At 45.6% G+C, this 25,348-nt stretch overlaps 1 protein-coding gene across 3 annotated transcripts in view; it reads left to right on the forward strand.

The window, feature by feature from the left end:
* Window positions 1-25,348, forward strand: part of SYT17 (synaptotagmin 17) — a gene marked incomplete at both ends in the record, with an annotated part of 113,504 nt that overhangs the window by 71,042 nt on the left and 17,114 nt on the right. For all 3 annotated transcript variants that reach the window (XM_082857448.1, XM_082857450.1, XM_082857449.1), the window contains 2 exons: window positions 3,703-3,823; window positions 6,143-6,298. In XM_082857448.1, the coding sequence (XP_082713574.1) occupies window positions 3,703-3,823; window positions 6,143-6,298 (277 nt within the window). The remainder of the gene's footprint in view (window positions 1-3,702; window positions 3,824-6,142; window positions 6,299-25,348) is intronic.

Below are 25,348 nucleotides of genomic sequence, written 5' to 3' on the forward strand. Positions count from 1 at the left end.
CGACCACCGTGGCTCACATAGGGGTCCCCACGTGTGCCCGATCGGTCACCACTCTCTTGCCTGAGTTTTCTTGCTTTCTTTTTTAATATTTATTTTCTGTTTTTATTTTTATTTCTTTATTTGTGGTACGCGGGCCTCTCACTGTTGTGGCCTCTCCCGTTGCGGAGCACAGGCTCCGGACACGCAGGCTCAGCGGCCATGGCTCACGGGCCCAGCCACTCCACGGCGTGTGGGATCTTCCCGGATCGGGGCACGAACCCGTGTCCCCTGCATCAGCAGGCGGACTCTCAACCACTGCGCCACCAGGGAAGCCCTATTTTGTGTTTTTAAATGAAATATTTCTAACATAAAACAAACACCCATGTACCCATCTCCCAGACTTGACAAGGGCTAATGTTCTGCGCTGCTTGCTTACTTTAGATCTTTCCTTTTAATCAACTTTATCGAAGTATAATTTACATACAATAAATACATACATTTTAAATATATAGTTTATTGATTTGGGGGCAAATGCACCTGTGTAACCACTACCACAATCAAGATACAGAATATCTCCATATCCCCAGAAAGGCCCCTCACCTCCCGTACCCTGCAGGAGTTTTCTTCCTGGTACTCAACATTATCTGAAATCACCTCATTCATGACTTTTTTAGTCTGTTTCCTGTCTGTCTTCACCGCCAGAGTGTATGTTCTACAAAGGCAGGGACCGTATCCCATTCCCAGTCCAGGCACATGGTAGGCCCACAAGCAGTCTATGGAAGCCGTGATATTGTCTTCATTATCCTTGTGTGTACACATCCCGACACACATGTCTGAGGATATCTGTGGGGTAGGTTGCTGGGAATGGAACTATTGGGTTAAAGAATATTTACTCTTTTCTTGTTATCACAAAAGAGACATCTACCCCCCTTTCTCTTGTCTATCCAGGGTTTCTCAACCTCAGCACTGTTGCCATTTGGGGCTGGATCATTCTTTGGGGTCCAGGACTTACACTAGATTTGGGTATCCTACAAAGGGAAGGGTTCCAGGAGCATCCCTGACCCCAGTTGTGACAACCCAGAATGTCTCCAGACATTGGCAGATGTCCCCAGTTGAGAACCACTGGTCTGTGTACGTGGGCTAATTTCTTGCCATCCTAAATTGTTCCTCAGTTGAGCCCATCCCTAACCAAACTACCCTCAATGACTGGATTGGTTGAATCCATTTTTTGCCCTGTTTATGCAGCTCAGCTGACTGAATTACAGGTCCTCATCGCTGTCTTTACAGCTACATCATCAAAGGAGATGCTGGTTTGTTTTAGAAGCAGGGAAGGCATCACTCTGACTTATAAACCTGGGAGGAACAAAAAGTCCACAGGACATGAATGGCTTCTCCATGGCCTGGGCACCAGCGTAGTTCACAGCATTCTTTGCCTGAGGACAAATATGTCTTCAGGGTCATGCTCTGAAGATGCGGCATCTTCCAGGCCTTCAAGAACAAGAATGAAACCCCTAGCAAATGCGTAAAGGGCTCTGAACTTCTTTGATTACTCAGGACACTGAGTTGGCCGTTTCTTTCTTGAAAAATCTGCAAGCTTATGTGCCCAGAGCTGGACAGCAGGAACCTAAAGGGTGAAGGAGGACAGGTGGGGACCCAGTGACGTGAAGAGGCAGGTCCCATCTAGAGAGCACTGCATTGTGGCCAGATGTTGCCAGGTGGGAATGTGGGCCCAGCCTTGCCAGACCTTCCTGTTTTTCAAGAAAGACAAGAAATCCAGACTTTTTTTAGTGTGAAAAATCTTGATTCTTAAATTTTATAATTATCAGCAAGGAATTATCTGTTTAAACATGATGTGAACCAAACAAAACGCATCTACAGGCTGCCAGTCTGCAACCTCTGAGTTAATTTACAAGGTTGTTTCTTGTTTGGGGACTAAGTCGCTCGGTTCAGAAATCTTTTCGTTTGACTCTTCATCTAGTCAACAAATCTTTATTGAGTATCTACGGAGCATTGTTCTAGAGCTGCCGCTTGGCATTAATTTGCTCAAATGACTGACAGCAAAAGGGATAGAGATTATGGGTGTGTGAGTGGGTTGGTGGATGAAGAATGGATGGATAGATGGATAGGCAGATAGATCAATCTGATCTTTTAGAGATACATGCTAAAATATTGCAGATGAAATAATGTGATGTTTGGGAATTACTTCAGAATAATACAGGGAGTTGAACGAGGGGATAGGTGAATCAGGATTGGCCATGTGATGATAATTGTTGAAGCTGAGTGATGGTGGCTATGAGGAGGTTCCTTATACGCTTCTGCCTTCTTTTGAATATGATTGGAAATTTCCCATACTAAAAATATTTGTTTTAATGTCCTTATCAGTTAGAAATGCACTCTGAAAGAGATATAGGTAAAATGACGTCATGTCTGGGACTTGGTTTAAAATATTCAGCTAAAAATTTTCACAAGTCAGGGTATAGATGTGCTATGATCTGAATGTTTGTGTTCCCCTCCCCACCACCTACAAATGTGCATGTTGGAATCCTGACATCCAGTATGATGGTGTTAGAAGGTGGAGCCTTCGGGAGGGTGATTAGGTCATGAAGGTGGAGCCCCCCTTGAATGGGATTAGTGCCCTTACTAAAACTCCAGAGAGCTTCCCAGCCCTCTGCTGAGGATACAGTGAGAAGTCCGCAACCCTGAAGAGGGCCCTCACCCGACCATGTAGGCACCCTGATGTCCCAGCCTCCAGAGCTGTGAAAAATAAATTTCTGTTGTTTATAAGCTACCCTGTCTGTGGTACTTTGTTATTATAGCAGCCTGTATGGACTAAGACAAGATGAAACATCCTTCAGCAAAATGTTGATAATTGGTACAATTGGGTGATGGGTATGTGGAGATTCATGGAACTGGCGTGTTTAATTTGTGTACGGTTGAAATTTTCTACAGTTAAAAAAATGTTTAAAGGGATAGAGAGGTGGGGGCCTCTTGTTTCCAGGTACTTTCGGAAGTATGGAGTCATACACTGGGTGCGTATGTGAATTTCCCATGAGTGTGGTAGTGTTGACAGCAGAGGAATGGGTACTCTTTAACAAGGGATGTCACAGTCTGAGCTTGCCTTGGTGAGGCAAGAAGCATGGGCTCTGTTGTGGACTCAGCCTGCAGGTTGAGAACAGATTTCTCACCTGGATGGTTTCCCTGCAGGGTGGTCTTCCTCCCTGTTACCCTGCAGGGAGGCAGAATAGCACAATGGTCAGAGAATCTGGAATCAGCCTCCCTGGCTCCGGGTGCCAGCACTACCACTTTCTAGCTGTGTGTAGCCTTGGACATGTTTCTGAGCCTCTGTTTCCTCTGAGCCTCAGTTTCCTCTCTTATTAAATGTAACACTCATATCTCACAGACTCGTTATGAAGATTGAACTAATAATTACATGTTAAGTACTTAGCACAGAGCTCGACATGTAGCATTTATTTATTCTCATTATTGATGCTTTTGTTCTTACTATATTGCGGCTGCTCTGAGAGCAGAACAAACTTTCTGAAATAGATGGAAGAAAATATGTGGGGACAGAGGCTCAAAGAAGTCAAAGAAAGAGGCACTTACTGTTAGCTGATCCACCCACAGAAGTCCATTTGTGAGCTGCTAGAATCAGTTTCCTGCGTGACAGGTACAAAAAGAATACAAAAAAAAATGCACCTTCCTGACCATATCCTTCCTCCGCAGAATGAGGTAGAACTGGGGGAGCTGCTTCTGTCACTGAATTATCTCCCGAGTGCTGGGAGACTGAACGTTGATGTCATTCGAGCCAAGCAACTTCTTCAGACAGATGTGAGCCAAGGTTCAGGTACTGTGTGGCCTCTCCTTCCCCCATTTCTTTAACAAGCCATCTATGTTTGTTTGGCACAAGGGACCTGATTTTCTTTTTCTGCCTCCTGGATACTATTAATTAACGCGACCCTTTGAGGGTGAAATAGCATCCATATCGAGGATGTTAGTTCAAGAGGAAGAATAAACGATCGGTTGTTTCTTAGGATGAGGCAGGTAAGTGATACCATTCCAGTTACTCCATTTGAAGCAGGGGTTTGACCGAGACCAGGTGTGATGACTACTGAAATCTAGATCCTCTTTGTATACACATGCAGCCCCAAAGAAGTTAACTTGCCTTTCCAGATGCTATGCATGTAATGCAGACACCATGCTCCAGGTGGCGGTAGCGTGCACTGACCATGCATTCTAATCTGTGAGAGCAGTGGACACACCCTGAGGTTCTTTTCCCAGCCCTTTTCAAGAGTAGCGTAAGTCTTTATAAATCCCAGCTCTGAAAAGACTGTTGTATTTAAAGTGCCTATAACACACCAATTCAAACGTGACTTTTAATGAAATAGAACAGATTACATTCCATTTGTATGTAGCTTTCCCATGACAGCAAAGGATATTATCGTGAAAGCAGCCACGGTTGCTCAGTAGGGGAAGTACCGTCTTCTCTAAGTGCCGTAGCTAAAATAAATTACTTTTGCTATAAAGTGACAGCTGAATTTAGAAGACAACTTGTATTCTCAAAAACCACATTATAGGGCTTCCCTAGTGGCGCAGTGGTTGAGAGTCTGCCTGCCGACGCAGGGGACACGGGTTCGTGCCCCGGTCTGGGAAGATCCCACATGCCGCGGACTGGCTGGGCCCGTGAGCCATGGCCGCTGAGCCTGCGCGTCCGGAGCCTGTGCTCCGCAACGGGAGAGGCCACAACAGTGAGAGGCCCGCGTACCGAAAAAGAAAAAAAAAAAACACATTATGAAAACAGGTTTTGAAGGGACCAGTAGAGGGTATGGTATTAAGGCTGGAGAGTTTCAGAATCACTACAATGGGAGAGTCAGTATGATAAAATGATTAAAGGCTCCGGAGTCAAACTGCCTGGAACGAAAGCCTAGTTCTACTGCTTATAAATAATGTGGGCTTGGGGAAGTTATATATACTTCCCCATATATAAGTATATATACTTATAACCTCTACAAGCCTCAATTTCTCCTTCTGAAAAATTGAGATAATAACAGTATTCATCTCACTGGGTTGTTTAAACAAATACAAGGTTAGATAATGTACATGAATCTCTTTGTAAACCATAAAGTGATCTGAGAATGACAGTTATAATTCCGTTTTTCCCTGTACGGGCTATGGGCTCACTGACATGTTAATGGGTCTCTAAGGGCAGAAAACTAGGACAGGCTCTGGATCTAGCTCTTCTTCCGCTAGCCTGATCTTAAGCAAATCATTTCCTGTCTTGAGTCCTGAGTTTCTTCATCTGTAAAATGAACACAATGCCTGACACACGGGAGGAGCTCAATAAATTTTGGATGGCTAGAGTAAGAGAGAAAGGGGTGAGCAGAAAAGCAGCTGGATGGGAAAGAGGAAGAATATATAATAGATGGATAGATGGGAAAATGGATGAATGAAAGGAGGAGTGGAAACCTGGAATGGATGGACTGATGAGAAATGAAAGGATGGGTCAGTGGTTGGGCTGTCAAATGGATGGGAAGTTGGATGGATAGGTGGATGGATGGATGGATGGATGGATAGATGGATGGATGGATGGATGGATGGATGGATGGATGGATGGGTGGATGGATGGATAGGTGGATGGGTGGATGGATGGATAGGTGGATGGGTGGATGGATGGATAGGTGGATGGGTGGATGGATGGATAGGTGGATGGGTGGACGGATGGATGGATGGATAGATGGATGGATGGATAGGTGGATGGGTGGATGGATGGATGGATAGATGGATGGGTGGATGGATGGATAGGTGGATGGGTGGATGGATGGATGGATGGATAGATGGATGGATGGATGGATGGATGGATAGGTGTATGGGTGGATGGATGGATGGATAGATGGATGGGTGGATGGATGGATAGGTGGATGGATGGATAGATGGATGGATAGATGGATAGATGGATGGATGGATGGATGGATGGATGGATGGATGGATAGGTGGATGGGTGGATGGATGGATGGATAGATGGATATGTGGATGGATGGATAGGTGGATGGATGGATAGATGGATGGATAGATGGATAGATGGATGGATAGATGGATGGATGGATGGATGGATGGATGGATTGGGTTTCCTGATCTCCAACGCTATGATTCTGCATCCAATTCTCAGATCCCTTTGTGAAAATCCAGCTGGTACATGGACTCAAGCTTGTGAAAACAAAGAAGACATCCTTCTTAAGAGGCACAATTGATCCTTTCTACAATGAATCCTTCAGCTTCAAAGTTCCCCAAGAAGAACTGGAAAATGCTAGCCTAGTGTTTACAGGTAGGTAGTGTTCCAGACATTGATGAACTGCAGGTGAGGCATATTCAGTGTATTGTCCTAGGGATAGAAGGTGATCTAGAGAGGGTGATGTTTAAGAACTTCGCATCTGGTATTCAGCTACCTGGGTTTGAACTCACCATTTGTGGACTTGGAAAAGATTCATAGAACCACAAAGTATAATTGTTACAAATGTAATTTTTGGAGCCAGATTTCCTGGCCCTTCCACATAATTACTAAAGTCTTGGGCAAGTTACTTAGCCCAGGGGCTTCCAACCCCCAGTTTGCGGACTGGTACTGGTCTGCGGCCTGTTAGGAACCAGGCTGCACAGCTGGAGGTGAGCGGCGGGGGAGCAAACGAAGCTTCATCTGCTGCTCCCCATCGCTCACATTACTGCCTGAACCATCGCCCCCATCGCTCGTATTATCGCCTGAACAACCGTTCCACCCCCAACCTCCGTCTGTGGAAAAATTGTCTTCCACGAAACCGGTCCCTGGTGCCAAAAAAGTTGGGGACCGCCGACTTAGCCTCTCTGAGCCTCAGTTTCTTCCATCTATAAAACGTGAGCAATAATAATACTTGCTTCATAGGTTTGTCGTGAAGATTAAGTAAATTGTGTCTTTGAGATAATAGTAAGTGCTGTGTTAGCTTTGACACTATGATGATTCAAGTGGCTTATGGTCTAATAGGGAAACATGAGAAAATAGGATCACCTAACTCCGAGAGGAGGATTTTGAAAGGCTCCCCAGAGGACATGGTATTTAAGTAGAGGCTTCAGGTGCCACACTCTGGCTGAATCTATTGTTTCCAGCGTGTAATTTAATCTACTGTTTCCAGAGTGTATTAGTTATCACCCCAAACTTTAGTGGCTTAAAATAATCAACACTTATTATCTCATAGTTCCTGTAGGTCAAGAATCCAGTCATAGATTTTCTGGGTGCTTCTGGCTGAGGTTCTCTGGCAAGGCTGCAATTAAGGTATTGGCGAGGGCTGCAGTCTCATCTGAAGTCTCAACTGGAGGTAGGGTGGGGATCTGTTTTCAAGATCTCTCACATAGTTGTTGGCAGGAATCGTTCCTTGCAAAATGTTGGCTTGAGACCTCAGTTCCTTCCTGGGTGTTATCCAGTGACCTTGCCCACATGGGCTGCTTCATAGGGCCGTGCACAACATGGCAGATGGCTTCCATTAGAGTGGGCAAGTGAGGGAGTAAGAGAGGGTAAGCAAGACGGAAGCTCGAGTCTTTATGTAACCCAGTCTTGGAAGTGACGTCCTATCACTTTTGCCATATTCCACTCATTAGAAGCAACTCGCTAGGTCCAGCTCACATTCAAGGGGAGGGGAGGATGCAAGGGTGTGAGCAACTCGCTAGGTCCAGCTCACATTCAAGGGGAGGGGAGGATACAAGGGTGTGGATACTGGAAGGCAGGCATCATTGGAGCCATTTTAGAAGCTGCCCCCCCCACCCGGCACAGGGTAGTTAGTAGAGGTAATGGTTATTATTTCCCGTGTCCTTTGCATAGACGTCACCTGTGTGGTTGCTAATATTCATCATAGTGCACCCTGTCAAGTCAACATCATCCTCGTCCCTTTACAGGGCAGGGGCCTGAGGCGTAAGACATAAGCAATCCACCCAGGGTCTCAAGCTGGTAAGGGTCAGGCTTCAAGCTCTGGTCTTGCTAGCTCCTAAAATCAAGGGATCTGCATTTCCTCAAACACCCAAGTAGTGCTGGCATTAGGGATCTGACATCATACTTTGAGGAGTCCTGCTCCAGAGTAATTGGAAACCTTCATCTGTTTAGATCCAGTCTAGAATCCTTGGCGCAGGTGTCCCAAGAAAGCAGCCCGTGGCTGAAAAATCCTTGCATGCAATCCTTCCGCTGCACAAGCTCATTGCTTCTCATCCCCAAGGTTGCTAATGTTCCGTGCTCCAAGACCCCTCCGAGGCAGGCTGGTTCTGGGCTTTCTCAAGACCTGTCACCCAGAGAGTCTGCATCTAATCAGGCCCACCTGCCCCAGCAGATGTAATGATTTCTGATAGAGCCTGTGATGGCTTCTGTCCAGATTGAGTTACCAACAGACAAGGACCCCACTCCCTGGAAGGTTTCAGGTCAAGACAAGACAGTGATTCCACTGACTCCTTAAAAGTAGCCAGCAGGCAGTGGGAACCATATTGAACCAAGACTGGATCCAAGTATGGAATATCGGTTCCTACATCCCTCCTGAGAATAAAGGACTTAACGTTGCACCTTTAGATCAGGAAGGGGTTCAGGCAGGGGGCGGGTTGCATTGAGAGAGCCTGTGTGGAAAGTCCTGACACTTTTGTATTTTACTTAAAATTTTATGACAAAAGTAGCACATGCTTGTGAGTGATACAACCGAAGGATGTGTACGGACGGAGCATCAGAAGAACAGAGGGGTTCATTGCATAGCCTGGGTGCTGACTTTGTGGCCTTGGGCAAGATCTGCGTGCTTTGGTTTTCTCATCTGTGAAACAGGGATAACCATGCAAGGAGACCTCAAAGGACGGCTCTGTAGATTAAATGAGATCCATTCGTAATCAATGCTGAGCACTGTGCCAGGCGCGAAGCGAGCCCTCAGCTAGCGGGTAACGATTGTGAAAAGGGAATTTTACTCTCTTCTTCACCCTCCTTCCAGGCCCTTCTCCCTGAAGTCGCCACCTTTAACGTCCTGGTGTGTCTCACTCCACACTTTTCCCCTTGTTCACACAAACGTCATCCACATATGGAAGAGTCAGCTCTTTTAAAAAGTTATTCATTAATTCCAGAACTGTGTATTAAGCAGTCCCTGCTCTTGTGGAGGTTTCTGGACCATTCTGTGAACGTCACTCTGAAACTTGCTTCTGTTTCATTAACAATGAACGTGTTCAGTCCCTCCAGGTCAATGCAAATGTGAATGGATCTAACTCTTTGTCTTTAATAACTGCATTATATACCATCACATGGTATACGGTGATAAAACGCCAAGGTTCCTCATTCTGGGGGCCGGGGGTAGGAGTGTATGACGGAGCTTCAGAGCATGTGATGGGAACTCTGGAGTACCCTCCCCAGAAAAATACACAATAGGACAGAAAATTTTGCACACAGTTCAGAGGTGTTTTGAACCCCCTGAATCCCATATGTGAGGCCAATATGGCAGAAGCCTCAAACCGGAGTGGCGCTCCCAGCCCCACCTCCCCAACGTACATCTCTCATTTGACATCCCCCCTCCCCCAACTTTAGGGGGCAGTTGTCAGCTGCGGCCATCAGCAAGGCCGGTGCTCTCCATTTGTGGAAGACCTGCTTCTTTCCTTTGAAGGTTGGCGTTTCAGGCCCCTAGCTCGGGTTTCTCTCCTCAGGTTAAAAGCCCATTGAAAATATTCTTCGTAGAGCAGGAAGGATTGCAGGCCTCTGTGCCCCCTTAAGCAAGGAATTCTCAAGCCTGGCTGTACTTTAGAATCAGCTGGGAGCTTTAAACTGCTACCAGTGGCCAGATGCCACCTCAGAGACTCTGATTCAGCCGGGCTAAGCTGGGGTCCTGGGCTCTCTATAAATATCTATATTTTTAAAGCCCCCCAGATATTTCTAATGCTCAGTCAGCCTTCCGAGCCACAGCTTTGAGTGGAAATCCCAGCTGGGGTGGCATTTTACATAAAGGCCACTGGCTGGAATAATAAAGAAATGTAGATTAAGCTGGTATCTATCTAGGCAAAGCTGTGATTCTCCTGAATTCAAATGCATAAGGTTCTAACTTGCTTTATTTATCCACTGGGGGAAAGAGCTGTCACCTCTAGGCTAAGCATCTGAAAGCCAGTCCATTAGCATGTTTCCAAACACCTAACAAAAGGAAGGTTGATCTGCAGTTGAAGCATTTGTGGAGAATCCTGGTAAAAGCCTGTAATTAGCTGGTGGGCTGGGCTTTCTGAACAGTTCCTTTCCTGTGTGGGTTGAGGGTTCTTCTGCAGGTTGCAATCAGGTGATTTCTGCAGCTTACGTTTAAAAGAAAAGAGGGGAAAAATGGCTTTTTGACTCCTGAGACAGCAGCCTGAGGTCCAGAGGCCTTCCAGGTAGTCAAGTGGAGTCACTGGGCTTATTGGGCTGTTATTGGAAGTAGGAGGAAAAAAGAAAAGAAAGAAAAAAGGAAACGTAGCTTGATCACAGCTCTTCGAAAAATTAAAAATAGAATTGCCATATGATCCAGCAGTTCTACTTCTGGGCATATGCCCAAAAGAATTGAAAGCAGAGCTCAGACATATTTGTACACTCGTGTTCAAAGCAGCCTTACTCACAACAGCTAAGAAGAGTGGGGGTGGGAGCAGGCAACCCAAGTGTGCACTGATGGATGCATAAATGGGTAAACGAATGTGGTGTGTCTATACAGTGGCATGTTATTCAGCCTTAAAAGGAAGGAAACTGACGCATGCTCCTACGTGGATGAACCTAGAGGACATTATGCTAAGTAATAAGCCAGATATAAAAGGACAAATAGTGTGTCATTCCCTTTATATGACGTACTTAGAGTAATCAAATTGATAGGGACAGAAAGTAGAATGGAGTTACCAGGGGCAGAGGGGAGGGGAGAATGGGGAGTTAGTATTTAATGGGTACAGAGTTTTAGTTCGAGAGGATGAAAAGATTCTGGAGATGGATGGTGGTGATGGGTGGCTGCACAATGCGAATTGTCTTAACGCCGCCGTATACCTTAAAATGGTTAAAATGGTAAATTTTATGTTACATGTATTTTACCACAATTTAAAAAAAGGAGAGAGACAAGAAATGTAGCTTGAGCTCCGCAGAACCCCAGCGGTTCAGCGTAGTTCCTGGATGCTGAGGCCAGACCCTTGCAGACTGTCCTCCCTGAGGGGGTAAATGCAGTGGTTAGGGGCCAGACCCTTGAGCCAGATGCCCAGGGTTCACTCCGTGATCTTGGCACTTTCCTTGGCCTCTCTTTGCCTCAGCTTCCTCATCTGTAAAATGGGGACAGTGGCCCTTACTTCAGTAGATGTTGTCAAGCCCGAAATGAGTTAATATATGTGAAGGCTTAGAATGGTGCTTGGCTCAGAGAAAGTGCTCCTTCAGTATTAGCTACTATTATTGCTACTTGATAGACACCAGATATATGCAGCCAGATGCCATCTTAAAGCTTCTGAAAGAAGACAGGTAATTATACATAAATAAATAATATGTTCTACCCACTTTGTCTATTTAGAGTCTGAGATTCTGTGGAAAGTCCAAAAAGGAAAGGACTTATTTTACAGACTTACCTGGGTGGGGTATTGTCTCATCTTCCGTCCCTCTGCTTCTGAGTGTCAGAGGAAGACCCTCTGTCTGCTTGGAGGTGAAGTTTGGGGGAGATCGCTAGGTTAGAAGGAACTAAAGTTTATGTCATGCTCCTCTGGCCCTATGCCTCTGTCTGTTTCCCCTAAGTACCCTGGGCTTCCTGGCCTTCTGAAAAGCATTCAAAGCTCGTACTCATCTGGTGACCTTAGTCAGGAGGCACTTAGCTTAGAAAAGGTTCCCAATGCCTGGGGGCAGCAGGAGTGGGGACCCGCTGCCTACAGGCGGCCTCTGATGGCAGAGCTGGGGGCGTGCAGGGTCCAGCTGCCCAAGGCAGGAGCTAACCAGGTGTCCGTCCCCACCAAATGAATTTTTTTTGAGCACCTACTATGTGCCTGGCACCGTGCTAGATGCTCCTTATTCAGTAGGACAACCAGACGTTCCTGACACGTGTTCTCATGGAGCTTCCCTCTGGAGGGAGACCTCGATCCAATGCCACAGCAAAGCGATGTAATTGTGAGTTGGCCTAAGGGTTATGAAGCAGAGAAGCAGGGCCTATTGTAGAAGTGCCCGAGCCAGTCTGGGGAGTGAGAGGAGGTGACATGTGAGCTGGGAGCTGAAGGGTGTAAGGAGGGAGAGGAGATCAGGCAGGGCTGGAGGAGAAATCGAGGCTGACTTCACATTTCAGCCTGGTGCTAACGGGCGCTAACCCATGCCCTGCTGCCCTCCCGTCCTGTTAGAATTTCTCAAGGCAGCTGCTGTAGGAATTGGCCTGGGCATAGGCTTCGAAGGGGGCCTGTCAGTGATAACCAGTGCCGGGCGGCTGCAGAACACCGGGGAAGGGAAGCCAGGCAATGAATGACGCTCATAGCTTTTTGCCAACGCTTAGTGTCTCTAGCTAGGACTAGAGAACTTGGCACCTCAGACTTTCACATGCAACGGCGTTCCCCAGGGAATTGTTAAAATGCAGATTCTGACTCCGTCTGGGGCGGGGCCTGGGATTCTGCATTTCTAACAGCAGCCGGGTGTGCCGATGCCGCAGGTCTGCAGACCATGCTTTGGGGAGCAGATATGGAGAGACCCAGAAAGTGCTTCAGGGTGAGTGACAGTCTTTCTGCCTGTGTTAGAAAGAATCAGACTCTCCAGCTGTGATCCTCACCTCTGCACATCATTAGATTTCTTAACCCCATCTGTATATTCGTTATTATGTGGGGACTTAAAAAGATTCTGATGCCCAGGCCCTGGCCCAGAGCAGCTGAATCGGCCAGGGCGTTTGTATCTGGGGTGTGTGTGGATGTGTGTGTGTGTATTTATCAGAGCTTCCCAGGTGGATCTCTTGCACAGCCTGGGTTGGCAAGCGTTTGCCCGTCCTGTTCTTCCTCCCTCCCGACCCCACTGTCTGCTTGGAGGCTTCCCAGGGCCCTCTGTGAGAGCGAGTTCCAAGGCACCTGGTCTGTTTTCGATAATTGCTTGGCTTTCTGCAGCTGTAGCATCAAATTTGTTAATTGTATCTGCTGGTGAGATGAGACGGGTGGGAGGCGTGGAGGAGAATGAGAGGGGAGGTCTGGAGCACAGTGTGCCGCCCTCTTACCTGGAAAGACCTCAGGGTTGAATGGGCAACAGAGGACATGCTGGAAAAGTGTCGGGGTTTGAGAAGTGGAGCAGTGGGTTTCTAGCCGAGGAGAGAAGGGCAAGCCAGTCTGAGAGGGGCATAGCCATTCTGTGAGAGCCAGAAACGCCGTTGAGATCAAGATGCTGTGGGTTTGTTCTGGAGCACAGGTGTTCCCCAGCATCTGGCCTCGGCCCACCTATGCCCTGCGCCCTTTCTGCAGCCTCCGCAGGCTCTGACTTCTCCCAGCCCTGCTCACTCGGTACCAGGCCTAGCTCTGCCTCCTGGAGAGATGGTCGCATGGCCACTCAGAGTATGGATGGAAGTGAGATACAATTTGGTTCAGATGTCACCTTTACCACTCAGCAAGTGCCTGTGACCTTGGGTAATTGGTATCCCTCTTCTGAGCCTCAGTTTCCTCCCCTGTTATAACATTCCAGTCTCAACAATTCATATAAAGAGCTTTAGGGGCTTCCCTGGTGGCGCAGTGGTTGAGAGTCCGCCTGCCGATGCAGGGGACACGGGTTCGTGCCCCAGTCTGGGAAGATCCCACATGCCACGGAGCGGCTGGGCCCGTGAGCCATGGCCGCTGAGCCTGGGCGTCCGGAGCCTGTGCTCAGCAGCGGGAGAGGCCACAGCAGTGAGAGGCCTGCGTACTGCAAAAAAAAAAAAAAAAAAAAAAAAAAAGAGCTTTAGGCAGTGCCTTGTACATAGTTAGTGCTCAAGAAATACCAGATTGGGTTTCCCTGGTGGCGCAGTGGTTAAGAATCCGCCTGCCCATGCAGGGGACACAGGTTCGAGCCCTGGTCCGGGAAGATCCCACATTGCTGTGGAGCAGCTAGGCCCGTGCGCCACAACTACTGAGCCTGCGCTCTAGAGTCTTCAAGCCACAGCTAGTGAAGCCCTCGCGCCTAGAGCCCGTGCTCAGCAACAAGAGAAGCCAGCGCAATGGGAGGCCCTCGCGCCGCAGCGAAGAGTGACCCCCGCTCGCGGCAGCTAGAGAAAGCCCGTGCGCAGCAACAGAAGAACTAATGCAGCCAATCAATAAATCTATAAAAAAGAGAGAGAGATACCAGATTGATGATGATGGTGAGATTAATGGACGCTGCCATAGAGGAGTGGACCCTGGAATTACAGACTTGGGTTTGCATCTTGGCCTCACTGTTAACCAGCTGTGTGACTTCAAGCAAATGACTCCACCTCTCTGAGTCCCAACTTTCTCTTGTGTAAAATCTAGCAAATCATTCCTATTATGGGAATTAAAGGCAGATCATCACGTGGACCTGTCCATCCCAGAAGTGACCCCTTAGAAATCCATACCTACTGTTTTAATAATCGCAGTGTGTGTGAGTTGAAACACTGGCACTTCTGAGGTTACCGGCTCAGCCCAGCTGCCTGTGGTTGTCTCCCTCACCTAATCACCATCACCCCAGAGCTGCCAGCTGGTACAGCGTCCTGGAGCCAGGGATGGACACTGAAGCTGTGTGGACTCAGCCACAGGACCAGGCCGGCTTGTGCTGCCTTTAGTGCCCTGGGTTTGGCAGTGTGTGCGGGGCTGGCAGTAGGCACTTGGCTCCAGACCCAGTCACGGGCAGTGAGCGGCAGAGTGGGAAGACTAAAGCCTCCACTTTCTAGCCAGAGGGCCTTGAAAGTGGGCCCCTGGAAGCCAGAATGAGAAAGATTGCAGAGAGGAGGCGCTCCAGGAGGGATCCCATAAGCTTATGTGTAAACTCCTGAGCTCATCCCAAGCTGCGCGTGAGTGGAGATGGCCCTGCACAGTGTATCAGAGACTTTGAGAACTGAATCACAGGGTAGACCCCTGGGGGACGCACATGAGGCACACATAGGGATAGCACTGCAAAGGCTTTGCAAACTGAACTGGCATCGGAATGACAGCACATGAAGGCAGGTTAGAACTTGCAGTCTGAACCTAATCTTTGATCAGTTGCCTGCTACAGCTAAAAAAATCAACATATTCAATAGGATTTCGACAAGACCTAGACTCTCATGATACAAGATCGAAATGTCCAGGATACAGATTACCTGGTTTATGAAGAACCAGAAAATCTGGCAAGTTCCTAGAGTAAATATAATCAGCAGACACCAACCGTAAGATGACCCAGGTATTGGAATTATCAGACAAAGACATTAAAGCAGCTGTTACAACCATGCTTCAGGAAGTAAGAGTGAACCCTCTTAAAAAGAACGATAAGATAGAAAAGACAGCAGATCAACAGTATAGAAATAGAAGATATAAAAGAAAAAACCCAAATGGAAATTTTAGAACTGAAAAGTACAGTCACTGAAATGAAATATTCACTGGATGGACTCAATAGCAGACTGGAGAAAACAGAGGGAAGAGTTGGTGAACTTGAAGAGAGATCAAGCGAAATTAGGCAATCTGAACAACAGAGAATAAAACAAATTCCCTGGGGGTGGGGGAAGATGAAAAGAAGGGGAAAAAAGACCTATGGAGAAATATTAAGAAGTCTAATATTTATGTCACATGAATCCCAGAAGGAGAGAAGAGAAACAGTGGGGAGCATTGGGATGAGGGTGGATGACCCCAGCTCAGCAGGACCACTACTGTCCTTCCCTTCCCAGAACACATCAGCAAGTCATGAGTAGACAGTATTGCATTGTGGACAAAGTCAGCCAGACCTGGCTTCACACTCTGTGTGATTGTGGGCAAGTTGCGTTACGTCTCTGAGCCTCAGTTTCCTTGTCGGAACAATGGGAACAGTAATACTGATACTTGTAGTTATCGTGAGGCTCCTGTGTACTCAGTATCTCATTGAATCTTTCAACAACCATATAAGGTGTGATCTCTTTGATGGCCATCTTTCAGTTGGGGAAACTGAAGCTCAGAGAAGGAAAGTGCAATGAATTGAGTCAACTGCAGAGCCTGAGAGAACATCCCCACAAAACTGTCCTCGCTTCAGGCTCAGTGGTCCCCAGCTCAGGGGTCCCCAGGACCACCCTCACTTCATGCCACTTGGCTACAAGTTCGCAGTCCCTGTGACCACCCTCAGGTTTAATAATTTACCAGAATGACACACAGAATTCAGGAAAGCACTACTTATGACTACAGTTTTATGATAGCGAAAGGGTACCAATTAAAATCAGCCCAGGAAAGAGACGCACAGGGCAGAGTCCAGGGGATCCCGTCATCTTCTCCCTGTGGAGTCATGGGCAGCGAGCGGTACCTCCTCCTGGTCACTAAGGGTGACAGTGTGCACAGAGTATTGCCAACCAGGGAGGCTTACCGAGCCTTTGATGTCCAGCCTTCTGACTGGGGCTTGATCACACGCTGTCTGGTGGCTGACCTTCCGTCTCTAGCGCCTCCCGGAGGTCCAGCTCGTGTCTTAGTCATCACTTTCTCCAGGGGTCTGAACTGAACTGCGATGCCAAAAGCTCCCATCATAAATCACGTTGTTAGTCCCATGGCCAGAGCCCTGAGACACACAAAGGCACTCAGCAGGACATTCCAGGGGCCTGGAGATCACCTCACAGGAGCCAAGGGCATTGACCACCCCTCGCTTTGGGTAGGTGAATTCTTCACTGCACAGCAAGTAACTAGTCACTTGTGCCAAGTCACCCAGCTGGTGAGTGGTTGAGCTGAGCTTCCCACTCAATCTGTTTGATTCCAAAGCCTTCCTGACTGTTCATCGTACACTTAGGTGTGTATGAATCACCTGGGGATCTTGTTAAAATGCAGGTTCTGAATCAGTAAGTCTGAGATGGGACCTGAGCATCTGTATTTCTAATAAGCTCTGGATGACCCCAGTGCTGGTGTGAGGCCCACAGTTTGAATAGCAAGAAGACCTTTCCTCTGTTCTCCCATGTTACCCCAATACATCTAGAGCAAGGAAGCCAATATGAGTTTGGAGAATTAGCAGAGGACAGATCAAATAGAGCCTGTAGGGCAAGAAGCTTGTCATTGTTTTCTAAGTGCTTCGAGACACATTTGGAGGGTTTTGACCGGGAACTGATAGGATTTGGATAACGTTTTAAAGTATCATTCCAGCTGTTGCGCTGGGTTGAAGGAGAGCGAGGCTGCTCCCCACCATGTGCGAGGCTGTGGTGCTGGTCCAGGGGAGAGGTGACGGTGGCTTGGACCAGGGAGGTGGCAGAAGGGTTTCAGAGAAGTAACGTGGTAGGATGTAACCACATAGGCAGAGTCAACAGAACGTGCTGGTGGATTAGATGTAAAGGACCATCCTCTATCTCAGCAAGTTACTTCAGTCTGAACCACGATTTCCTTATCTGTACATCTCAGTTGCCACCTCACAGAGTGGAGTGTTGCAGGGACAAAAGGAAATCCTGTATGTAACATGCTTAGCACAGTGCTTGGTGAGGGCTCTGCAGATCATGGCTTTGACCTTGGATGTGCGCAGACGCAGAACTCCAGCCAGGTCATCAGGAGAGGGAAGCTGAGACCCGTCACCCTGGGGCTCCCGTGGCAGAGCACGGAGCCCGCAGTGGCACCTGCACTTTAGCCTCTTCTCCAGAGGCTCCTTGAGGCTGCCGGAGTCCACCCAGGTGGTAAAACCTGGCTGGATCTTAAACCTTCATTGTGGGTTCCAGTGGCAGCCTTTGAAGACCAGGCCAGCTGCCAGGGTTCCTGGGGATTTTTATTCCATTTGCATGGTTTTTTTTAATGATTTTGGTGCCTTTTGATGAAGCCTCGTTCCAGGCAAGTCCCCATGGGGGAGACCATCAGGGGGCTGGGAATTTATCCAGCCATATGTGTGCCTGCAGGGCCTGAGCTACATGGAGTGAGAAGGGGGCGCCAGTGCAGGCCAGGTTCAGCCTCACCTGTGCCTCAGTGCTGGCTGCAAGCAGTCAGGCCCGGCAGCCAAGGCCAGCACCCGGGGGCGGTTGAGGTGAAGGCTTGTGCGTGAAGTAAAATCAGAAATCGAAAGTATCCTTTCCGGATCTCCCTTCTGTCCATTGCTTTGCCCTGACTTCACCAACCCAGAGCCGCCAGTCAGCTGGAGAAGGCTTAACCTTTAGAATGCCGGGGCCTGCAGGGCACAAGCTGTAGTGTTACCTGTCTCTCTATATTTCGAGGAGAGCTTTCACCGTCATGGAAACAGATGTGGCTTAGAAATCAGAAAACCAGATTCCAGAGCTTCGTTGCTGTATCACGTCGTGAAGGACCTTTTAACATCTTTGAGCCTCCATTCTCCATCCTTCAGATGCACCTAGAATCTACCTTGGGGTTGTTCAGTTTTTTTTCCCTGGTTTCTTATTTTAGATTTCTTTTATTCCCAGTTTCATTGAGAAATAATTGACCTATATCAGTGTATGTGTTTAAGACATATAGCATGATGGTTTAATTTACATATATTGTGAAATGATCACCACAGTAGGTTTAATTAACATCCATCATCTCATATAGATACAATAAAAAGAAAAGAAAAAACATTTCCCCTTGTGGTGAGAACTCTTAGGGTCTACTCTCTTAACAACTTCCCTGCGTATCGTACTATGTTAACTGTAGTCATCATGTTGTACATTGTATCCCTAGTACTTCTGTATCTGATAATTGGAAGTTTGTACCTTTTGACTTCTTTCTTCCTCTCCCCCCTCCCCTCCCCTCCCCGACCCTGTTCATTCAGTTTTTAGCAATAATAATAGCAAATAGATATACAGCGTCTCCTACATGCCAGGAACTACTCCAACTGTTTTCACGTGAATTAACTTATTTAATCCTCATAGAAACACTGTGACATGGGCATCGTCATCATTTTAGTGAGGAATGAAGAAACTGAGGCAGCAATAGGATGAACATCTGGTTCAAGATCCTGGAGCCCGGATTCCGACTCGGGTCATGTCGATCCAGAATCTGGGCTCTCAATCGCTGGGTTTTAACAGCCTCAAATATTTATCAAGCCTCTACTATGTTGAGGTGCTGTGCTCCATTGCTGGAGAGATAGCAGAAAGACAGAAGTAATCCATCCTTTCACGATGCTGGCATTCTAGTTGGGGTGAGACAAACAAGAAATAAATAAACCTAAAGATGAGTAAAGTAAGGCAACAGAGAGGGCCTGGAGCATTACTTTAAACTGGGTAACGTAAGCTGAGAAAGGAGCAGCCCTGCAAAGATGGGAGAGAGGGACATTCTAGGCAGAGGAAATGGCAAATGCAAAGGCCCTGAGGTAAGAATGAGCTTGTTTTGTTCAAAGAAAAGAAAGATGGTTCAGTGGCGAGAGCATAGTTAATGAGGGGAGTGACTTATGCAGTGAGGTCAGAGTGATAAGTAGGGGCCATGGTCAGGAGCTTAGGTGATAACCTCCCATGTGCCTAGGACTGTTTGGCACCGGAGAAACGGAAATGAGGAAGGCAGATGTGGCTCTGCCTTCACGAAGGATGGGTGAGCTGACGTGAGTGCAGGGCCCTTAGCACACAGCAGATGCTCAGTAGGCGTAATTTTCTCTTTCCCCGTTTGTAAGTTGACATGAAAACTGCTTCGCTGGGTGTCTGCCGGACCCTCGCCCCCTGCATTAAATCAGGACAGAATGTAGTTGACCTATGGTAATTATTTCTAGAGATGGCCTTAGGCAAGGGCATAATTTACCAGAAAAAAAACCCGACAGCAAAGCATACAAGTGGGTGAAGAATAAGCGGAGTGGGCGGAAGGGCTCATCCTTCCCTCTGTCTCTTGGAGCTGGTGCCCACGCTGGCCGGGAAGGGAGGGTCTTTGGGGGCTTAACTCTCAGCCACTCCCTTTAGGATCCTGAGTTACAGCATCCGGAAGGGTATCCGCTGGCTTGGTGCCAAACTTCCCATTCTGTGTCTGCTTTCAGATTTTATTCTACTTCATTTCATCGGGGCTGGAGAAGCAGAGGAGAGGCAGCCTGTGGATGGTTCGTGGGTGGGGTCCTCTTCCATCCTTGTGCAGGGTCACGTTGGCTTCTCAGTGGCCTCTTTGGTACGGAGAGGCCAGGATACTTAAGAGATGCCTGGACAATCGCGTGATAAAATGAGGGTCCCCAGCCTCATTACAAGAAGTATCCCTACAATCCCAGTGTGTCCCTAAGGCATTTCAGGACGGCAGCAAATCATTCTTCTCCAGGTTACTGAGTGTGACTTGGAAGAATTCACAGAAGAGATAATGGGAGGGGCAGGAATTCAGTTGTAACTCTTCTCCCCACTAATCACAATAGCCAGCCTTTATCAAGGCTCAGTGTGTTCCAGGCACTGTCCCAAGCACTCTCTCAATTGATCCTCACAACCACCAAGTGAGGAACATACTAGTGTTATTCCCATTTTACAGAGGAGGAAACTCAGAGAGCTCAAGTGACCTCAAAAGGCACTGTATTAGTTAAGGTAAGACGAGCAGCTGTAATAGATCAAATGCTGAGGTTTTGTGGCCCTTCTTTCTTTTTTTTTTTTTTTGAATTTTTGAATTTTATTTTAGTTTTTTATACAGCAGGTTCTTATTAGTTATCCATTTTATACATATTAGTGTATACATGTCAATCCCAATCTCCCAATTCATCCCACCACCACCACCATCACCCCGCTTTCCCCCCTTGGTGGCCATACGTTTGTTCTCTACATCTGTGTCTCTATTGCTGCCCTGCAAACCTGTTCATCTATACCATTTTTCTAGGTTCCACATATATGTGTTAATGTACGATATTTGTTTTTCTCTTTCTGACTTACTTCACTCTGTATGACAGTCTCTCTGGCCATCCACATCTCTACAAATGACCCAATTTCATTCCTTTTTATGGCTGAGTAATATTCCATTGTATATATGTGCTACATCTTCTTTATCCATTCATCCGATGATGGGCACTTAGGTTGTTTCCATCTCCGGGCTATTGTAAATAGAGCTGCAATGAACATTTTGGTACATGACTCTTTTTGAATTTTGGTTTTCTCAGGGTATATGCCCAGTAGTGGGATTGCTGCATCATATGGTAATTCTATTTTTAGTTTTTTAAGGAACCTCCATACTGTTCTCCATAGTGGCTGTATCAATTTACATTCCCACCAACTGTGCAAGAGGGTTCCCTTTTCTCCACACCCTCTCCAGCATTTGTTGTTTGTAGATTTTCTGATGATGCCCATTCTAACTGGTGTGAGGTGATACCTCATTGTAGTCTTGATTTGCATTTCTCTAATGATTAGTGATGTTGAACATCATTTCATGTGTTTGTTGGCCATCTGTATGTCTTCTTTGGAGAAATGCCTATTTAGATCTTCTGCCCATTTTTGGGTTGGGTTGTTTGTTTTTTTGATATTGAGCTGCATGAGCTGCTTGTATATTTTGGAGATTAATCCTTTGTCAGTTGCTTCTTTTGTAAATATTTTCTCCCATTCTGAGGGTTGTCTTTTCATCTTGTTTACGGTTTCCTTTGCTGTGCAAAAGCTTTTAAGTTTCATTAGGTCCCATTGGTTTATTTTTGTTTTTATTTCCATTTCTCTAGGAGGTGGGTCAAAAAGGATCTTGGTGTGATGTATGTCATAGAGTGTTCTGCCTATGTTTTCCTCTAAGAGTTTTATATTGTCTGGCCTTACATTTAGGTCTTTAATCGTTTTGGGTTTATTTTTGTGTATGGTGTTAGGGAGTGTTCTAATTTCATTCTTCTTTTACATGTAGCTGTCCAATTTTCCCAGCACCACTTATTGAAGAGGCTGTCTTTTCTCCATTATATATTCTTGCCTCTTTTATCAAAGATAAGGTGACCATATGTGTGTGGGTTTATCTCTGGGCTTTCTATCCTGTTCCATTGATCTATATTTCTGTTTTTGTGCCAGTACCATATTGTCTTGATTACTGTAGCTTTGTAGTATAGTCTGAACTCAGGGAGTCTGATTCCTCCAGCTCCATTTTTTTCCCTCAAGATTGCTTTGGCTATTTGGGGTCTTTTGTGTCTCCATACAAATTTTAAGATTTTTTGTTCTAGTTCTGTAAAAAATGCCACTGGTAATTTGATAGGGATCACATTGAATCTATAGATTTCATTGGGTAGTATAGTCATTTTCACAATCTTGATTCTTCCAATCCAAGAACATGGTATATCTCTCCATCTGTTTGTGTCATCTCTGATTTCTTTCATCAGTGTCTTATAGTTTTCTGAGTACAGGTCTTTTACCTCCTTAGGTAGCTTTATTCCTAGGTATTTTATTCTTTTTGTTGCAATGGTGAATGGGATTGTTTCCTTAATTTCTCTTTCTGATCTTTTGTTGTTAGTGTATAGGAATGCAAGAGATTTCTGTGCATTAATTTTGTATCCTGCAACTTTACCAAATTCATTGATTAGTTCTAGTAGTTTTCTGGTGGCATCTTTAGGATTCTCTATGTATGGTATCATGGCATCTGCAAACAGTGAGAGTTTTACTTCTTCTTTTCCAATTTTCCTTTTATTTCTTTTTCTTCTCTGGTTGCCATGGCTAGGACTTCCAAAACTATGTTGAATAATAGTGACGAGAGTGGACATCTTTGTCTTGTTCCTGATCTTAGAAGAAATGCTTTCAGTTTTTCACCATTGAGAATGATGTTTGCTGTGGGTTTGTCGTATATGGCCTTTATTATGTTGAGGTAGGTTCCCTCTGTGCCCACTTTCTGGAGCGTTTTTATCATAAATGGGTGTTGAATTTTGTCAAAAGCTATTTCTGCATCTATTGAGATGATCATATGGTTTTTCTCCTTCAGTTTGTTAATATGGTATATCACATTGATTGATTTGCATATATTGAAGAATCCTTGCATCCCTGGAATAAATCCCACTTGGTCATGGTGTATGATCCTTTTAATGTGTTGTTGGATTCTGTTTGCTAGTATTTTCTATCTATATTCATCAGTGATATTGGTCTGTAATTTTCTTTTTTTGTAGCATCTTTGTCTGCTTTTGGTATCAGGGTGATGGGGGCCTCATAGAATGTGTTTGGGAGTGTTCCTTTGGCTGCGATTTTTGAAAGAGTTTGAGAAGGATGGGTGTTAGCTCTTCTCTAAATGTTTGATGGAATTCACCTGTGAAGCCATCTGGTCCTGGACTTTTGTTTGTTGGAAGATTTTTAATCACAGTTTCAATTTCATTACTTGTGATACTTGGTCTGTTCATATTTTCTATTTCTTCCTGGTTCAGTCTTGGAAGGTTATACCTTTCTAAGAATTTGTCCCTTTCTTCCAGGTTGTCCATTTTATTGGCATAGAGTTGCTTGTAGTAGGCTCTTATGATGCTTTGTATTTCCGCAGTGTCTGTTGTAACTTCTCCTTTTTCATTTCTAACTTTATTGATTTGAGTCCTCTCCCTCTTTTTCTTGGTGAGTCTGGCTAAAGGTTTATCAATTTTGTTTATCTTCTCAAAGGACCACTGTTTAGTTTTATTGATCTTTGCTATTGTTTTCTTTGTTTCTATTTCATTTATTTCTGCTCTGATCTTTATGATTTCTTTCATTCTACTAACTTTGGGTTTTGTTTGTTCTTCTTTCTCTAGTTCCTTTAGGTGTAAGGTTAGATTGTTTATTTGAGATTTTTCTTGTTTCTTGAGGTAGGCTTGTATTGCTATAAACTTCCCTCTTAGAACTGCTTTTGCTGCATCCCATAGGTTTTGGATCATCATGTTCTCATTGTAATTTGTCTCTAGGTATTTTTTGATTTCCTCTTTGATTTCTTCAGTGATCTCTTGGTTATTTAGTAACGTATTGTTTAGCCTCCATCCATGTGTTTGTGTTTTTTATGGTTTTTTTTCCCTGTAATTGATTTCTAATGTCATAGCATCATGGTTGGAAAAGATGCTTCGTATGACTTCAATTTTATTTATTTATTTATTTTTTTAAGGTAGTAATTTTTTTTTTTTTTTCTGACTGTGTTGGGTCTTCGTTGCTGTGCATGGGCCTTCTCCAGTTGTGAAGGGGCTGCTCTTCATTGTGTTGCGCGGGCTTCTCATTGCTGTGGCTTCTCTTGTGGTGCAGCACTCGCTCTAGGCGGGCAGGCTTCAGTAGTTGTGGCATGCGGGCTTAGTTGCTCTGTGGCATGTGGGATCTTCCTGAACCAGGGATGAAACCCACGTCCCCTGCATTGGCAGGTGGATTCTTAACCACTGTGCCACCAGGGAAGTCCCTGATTTCAATTTTATTAAATTTACTGAGGCTTGATTTGTGACCCAAGATGTGATCTATCCTGGAGAATGTTCCGTGTGCACTTGAGAAGAAAGTGTAATCTGCAGTTTTTGGATGGAATGTCCTACAAATATCAGTTAAATCTATCTGGTCTACTGTGTCATTTAAAGCTTGTGTTTCCTTGTTAATTTTCTATCTGGATGATCTGTCCATTGGTGTAAGGTGTTAAAGTCCCCCACTATTACTGTGTTACTGTCAATTTCCTCTTTTATAGTTGTTAGCAGTTGCCTTATGTACTGAGGTGCTCCTGTGTTGGGTGCATATATATTTATAATTGTTATATCTTCTTCTTGGATTGATCCCTTGATCATTATGTAGTGTCCTTCCTTGTCTCTTGTAACATTCTTTAAAGTCTATTTTATCTGATATGAATATTGCTACTCCAGCTTTCTTTTGATTTCCATTTGCATGGAATATCTTTTTCCATCCCTTCACTTTCAGTCTGTATGTGTCCTTACGTCTGAAGTGGGTCTCTTGTAGACAGCATATATATGGGTCTTGTTTTTGTATCCATTCAGCGAGCCTGTGTCTTTTGGTTGGAGCATTTAATCCATTCACATTTAAGGTAATTTTTGATATGTATGTTCCTGTTACCATTTTCTTAATTGTTATGGGTTTGTTTTTGTAGGTCGTTTTCTTCTCTTGTGTTTCCCACTTAGAGAAGTTCCTTTAGCATTTGTTGTAAAACTGGTTTGGTGGTGCTGAATTCTCTTAGCTTTTGCTTGTCTGTAAAGCTTTTGATTTATCCATCGAATCTGAATGAGATATGTGCCAGGTAGAGTAATCTTGGTTGCAGTTTCTTCCCTTTCATCACTTTAAGTATATCATGCCACTTCCTTCTGGCTTGTACAGTTTCTGCTGAGATTCAGCTGTTAACCTTATGGGAGTTCCCTTGTATGTAATTTGTTGTTTTTCCCGTGTTACTTTCAGTAATTTTTTTCTGTCTTTAATATTTGTCAATTTATTTACTATGTGTCTCGTGTTTCTCCTTGGGTTTATCCTGCCTGGGACTCTCTGCACTTCCTGGA

The sequence above is a fragment of the Leucopleurus acutus genome (assembly GCF_964270905.1).
Source record: "Leucopleurus acutus genome assembly, chromosome: 16".
NCBI lineage: Eukaryota > Metazoa > Chordata > Mammalia > Artiodactyla > Delphinidae > Leucopleurus > Leucopleurus acutus.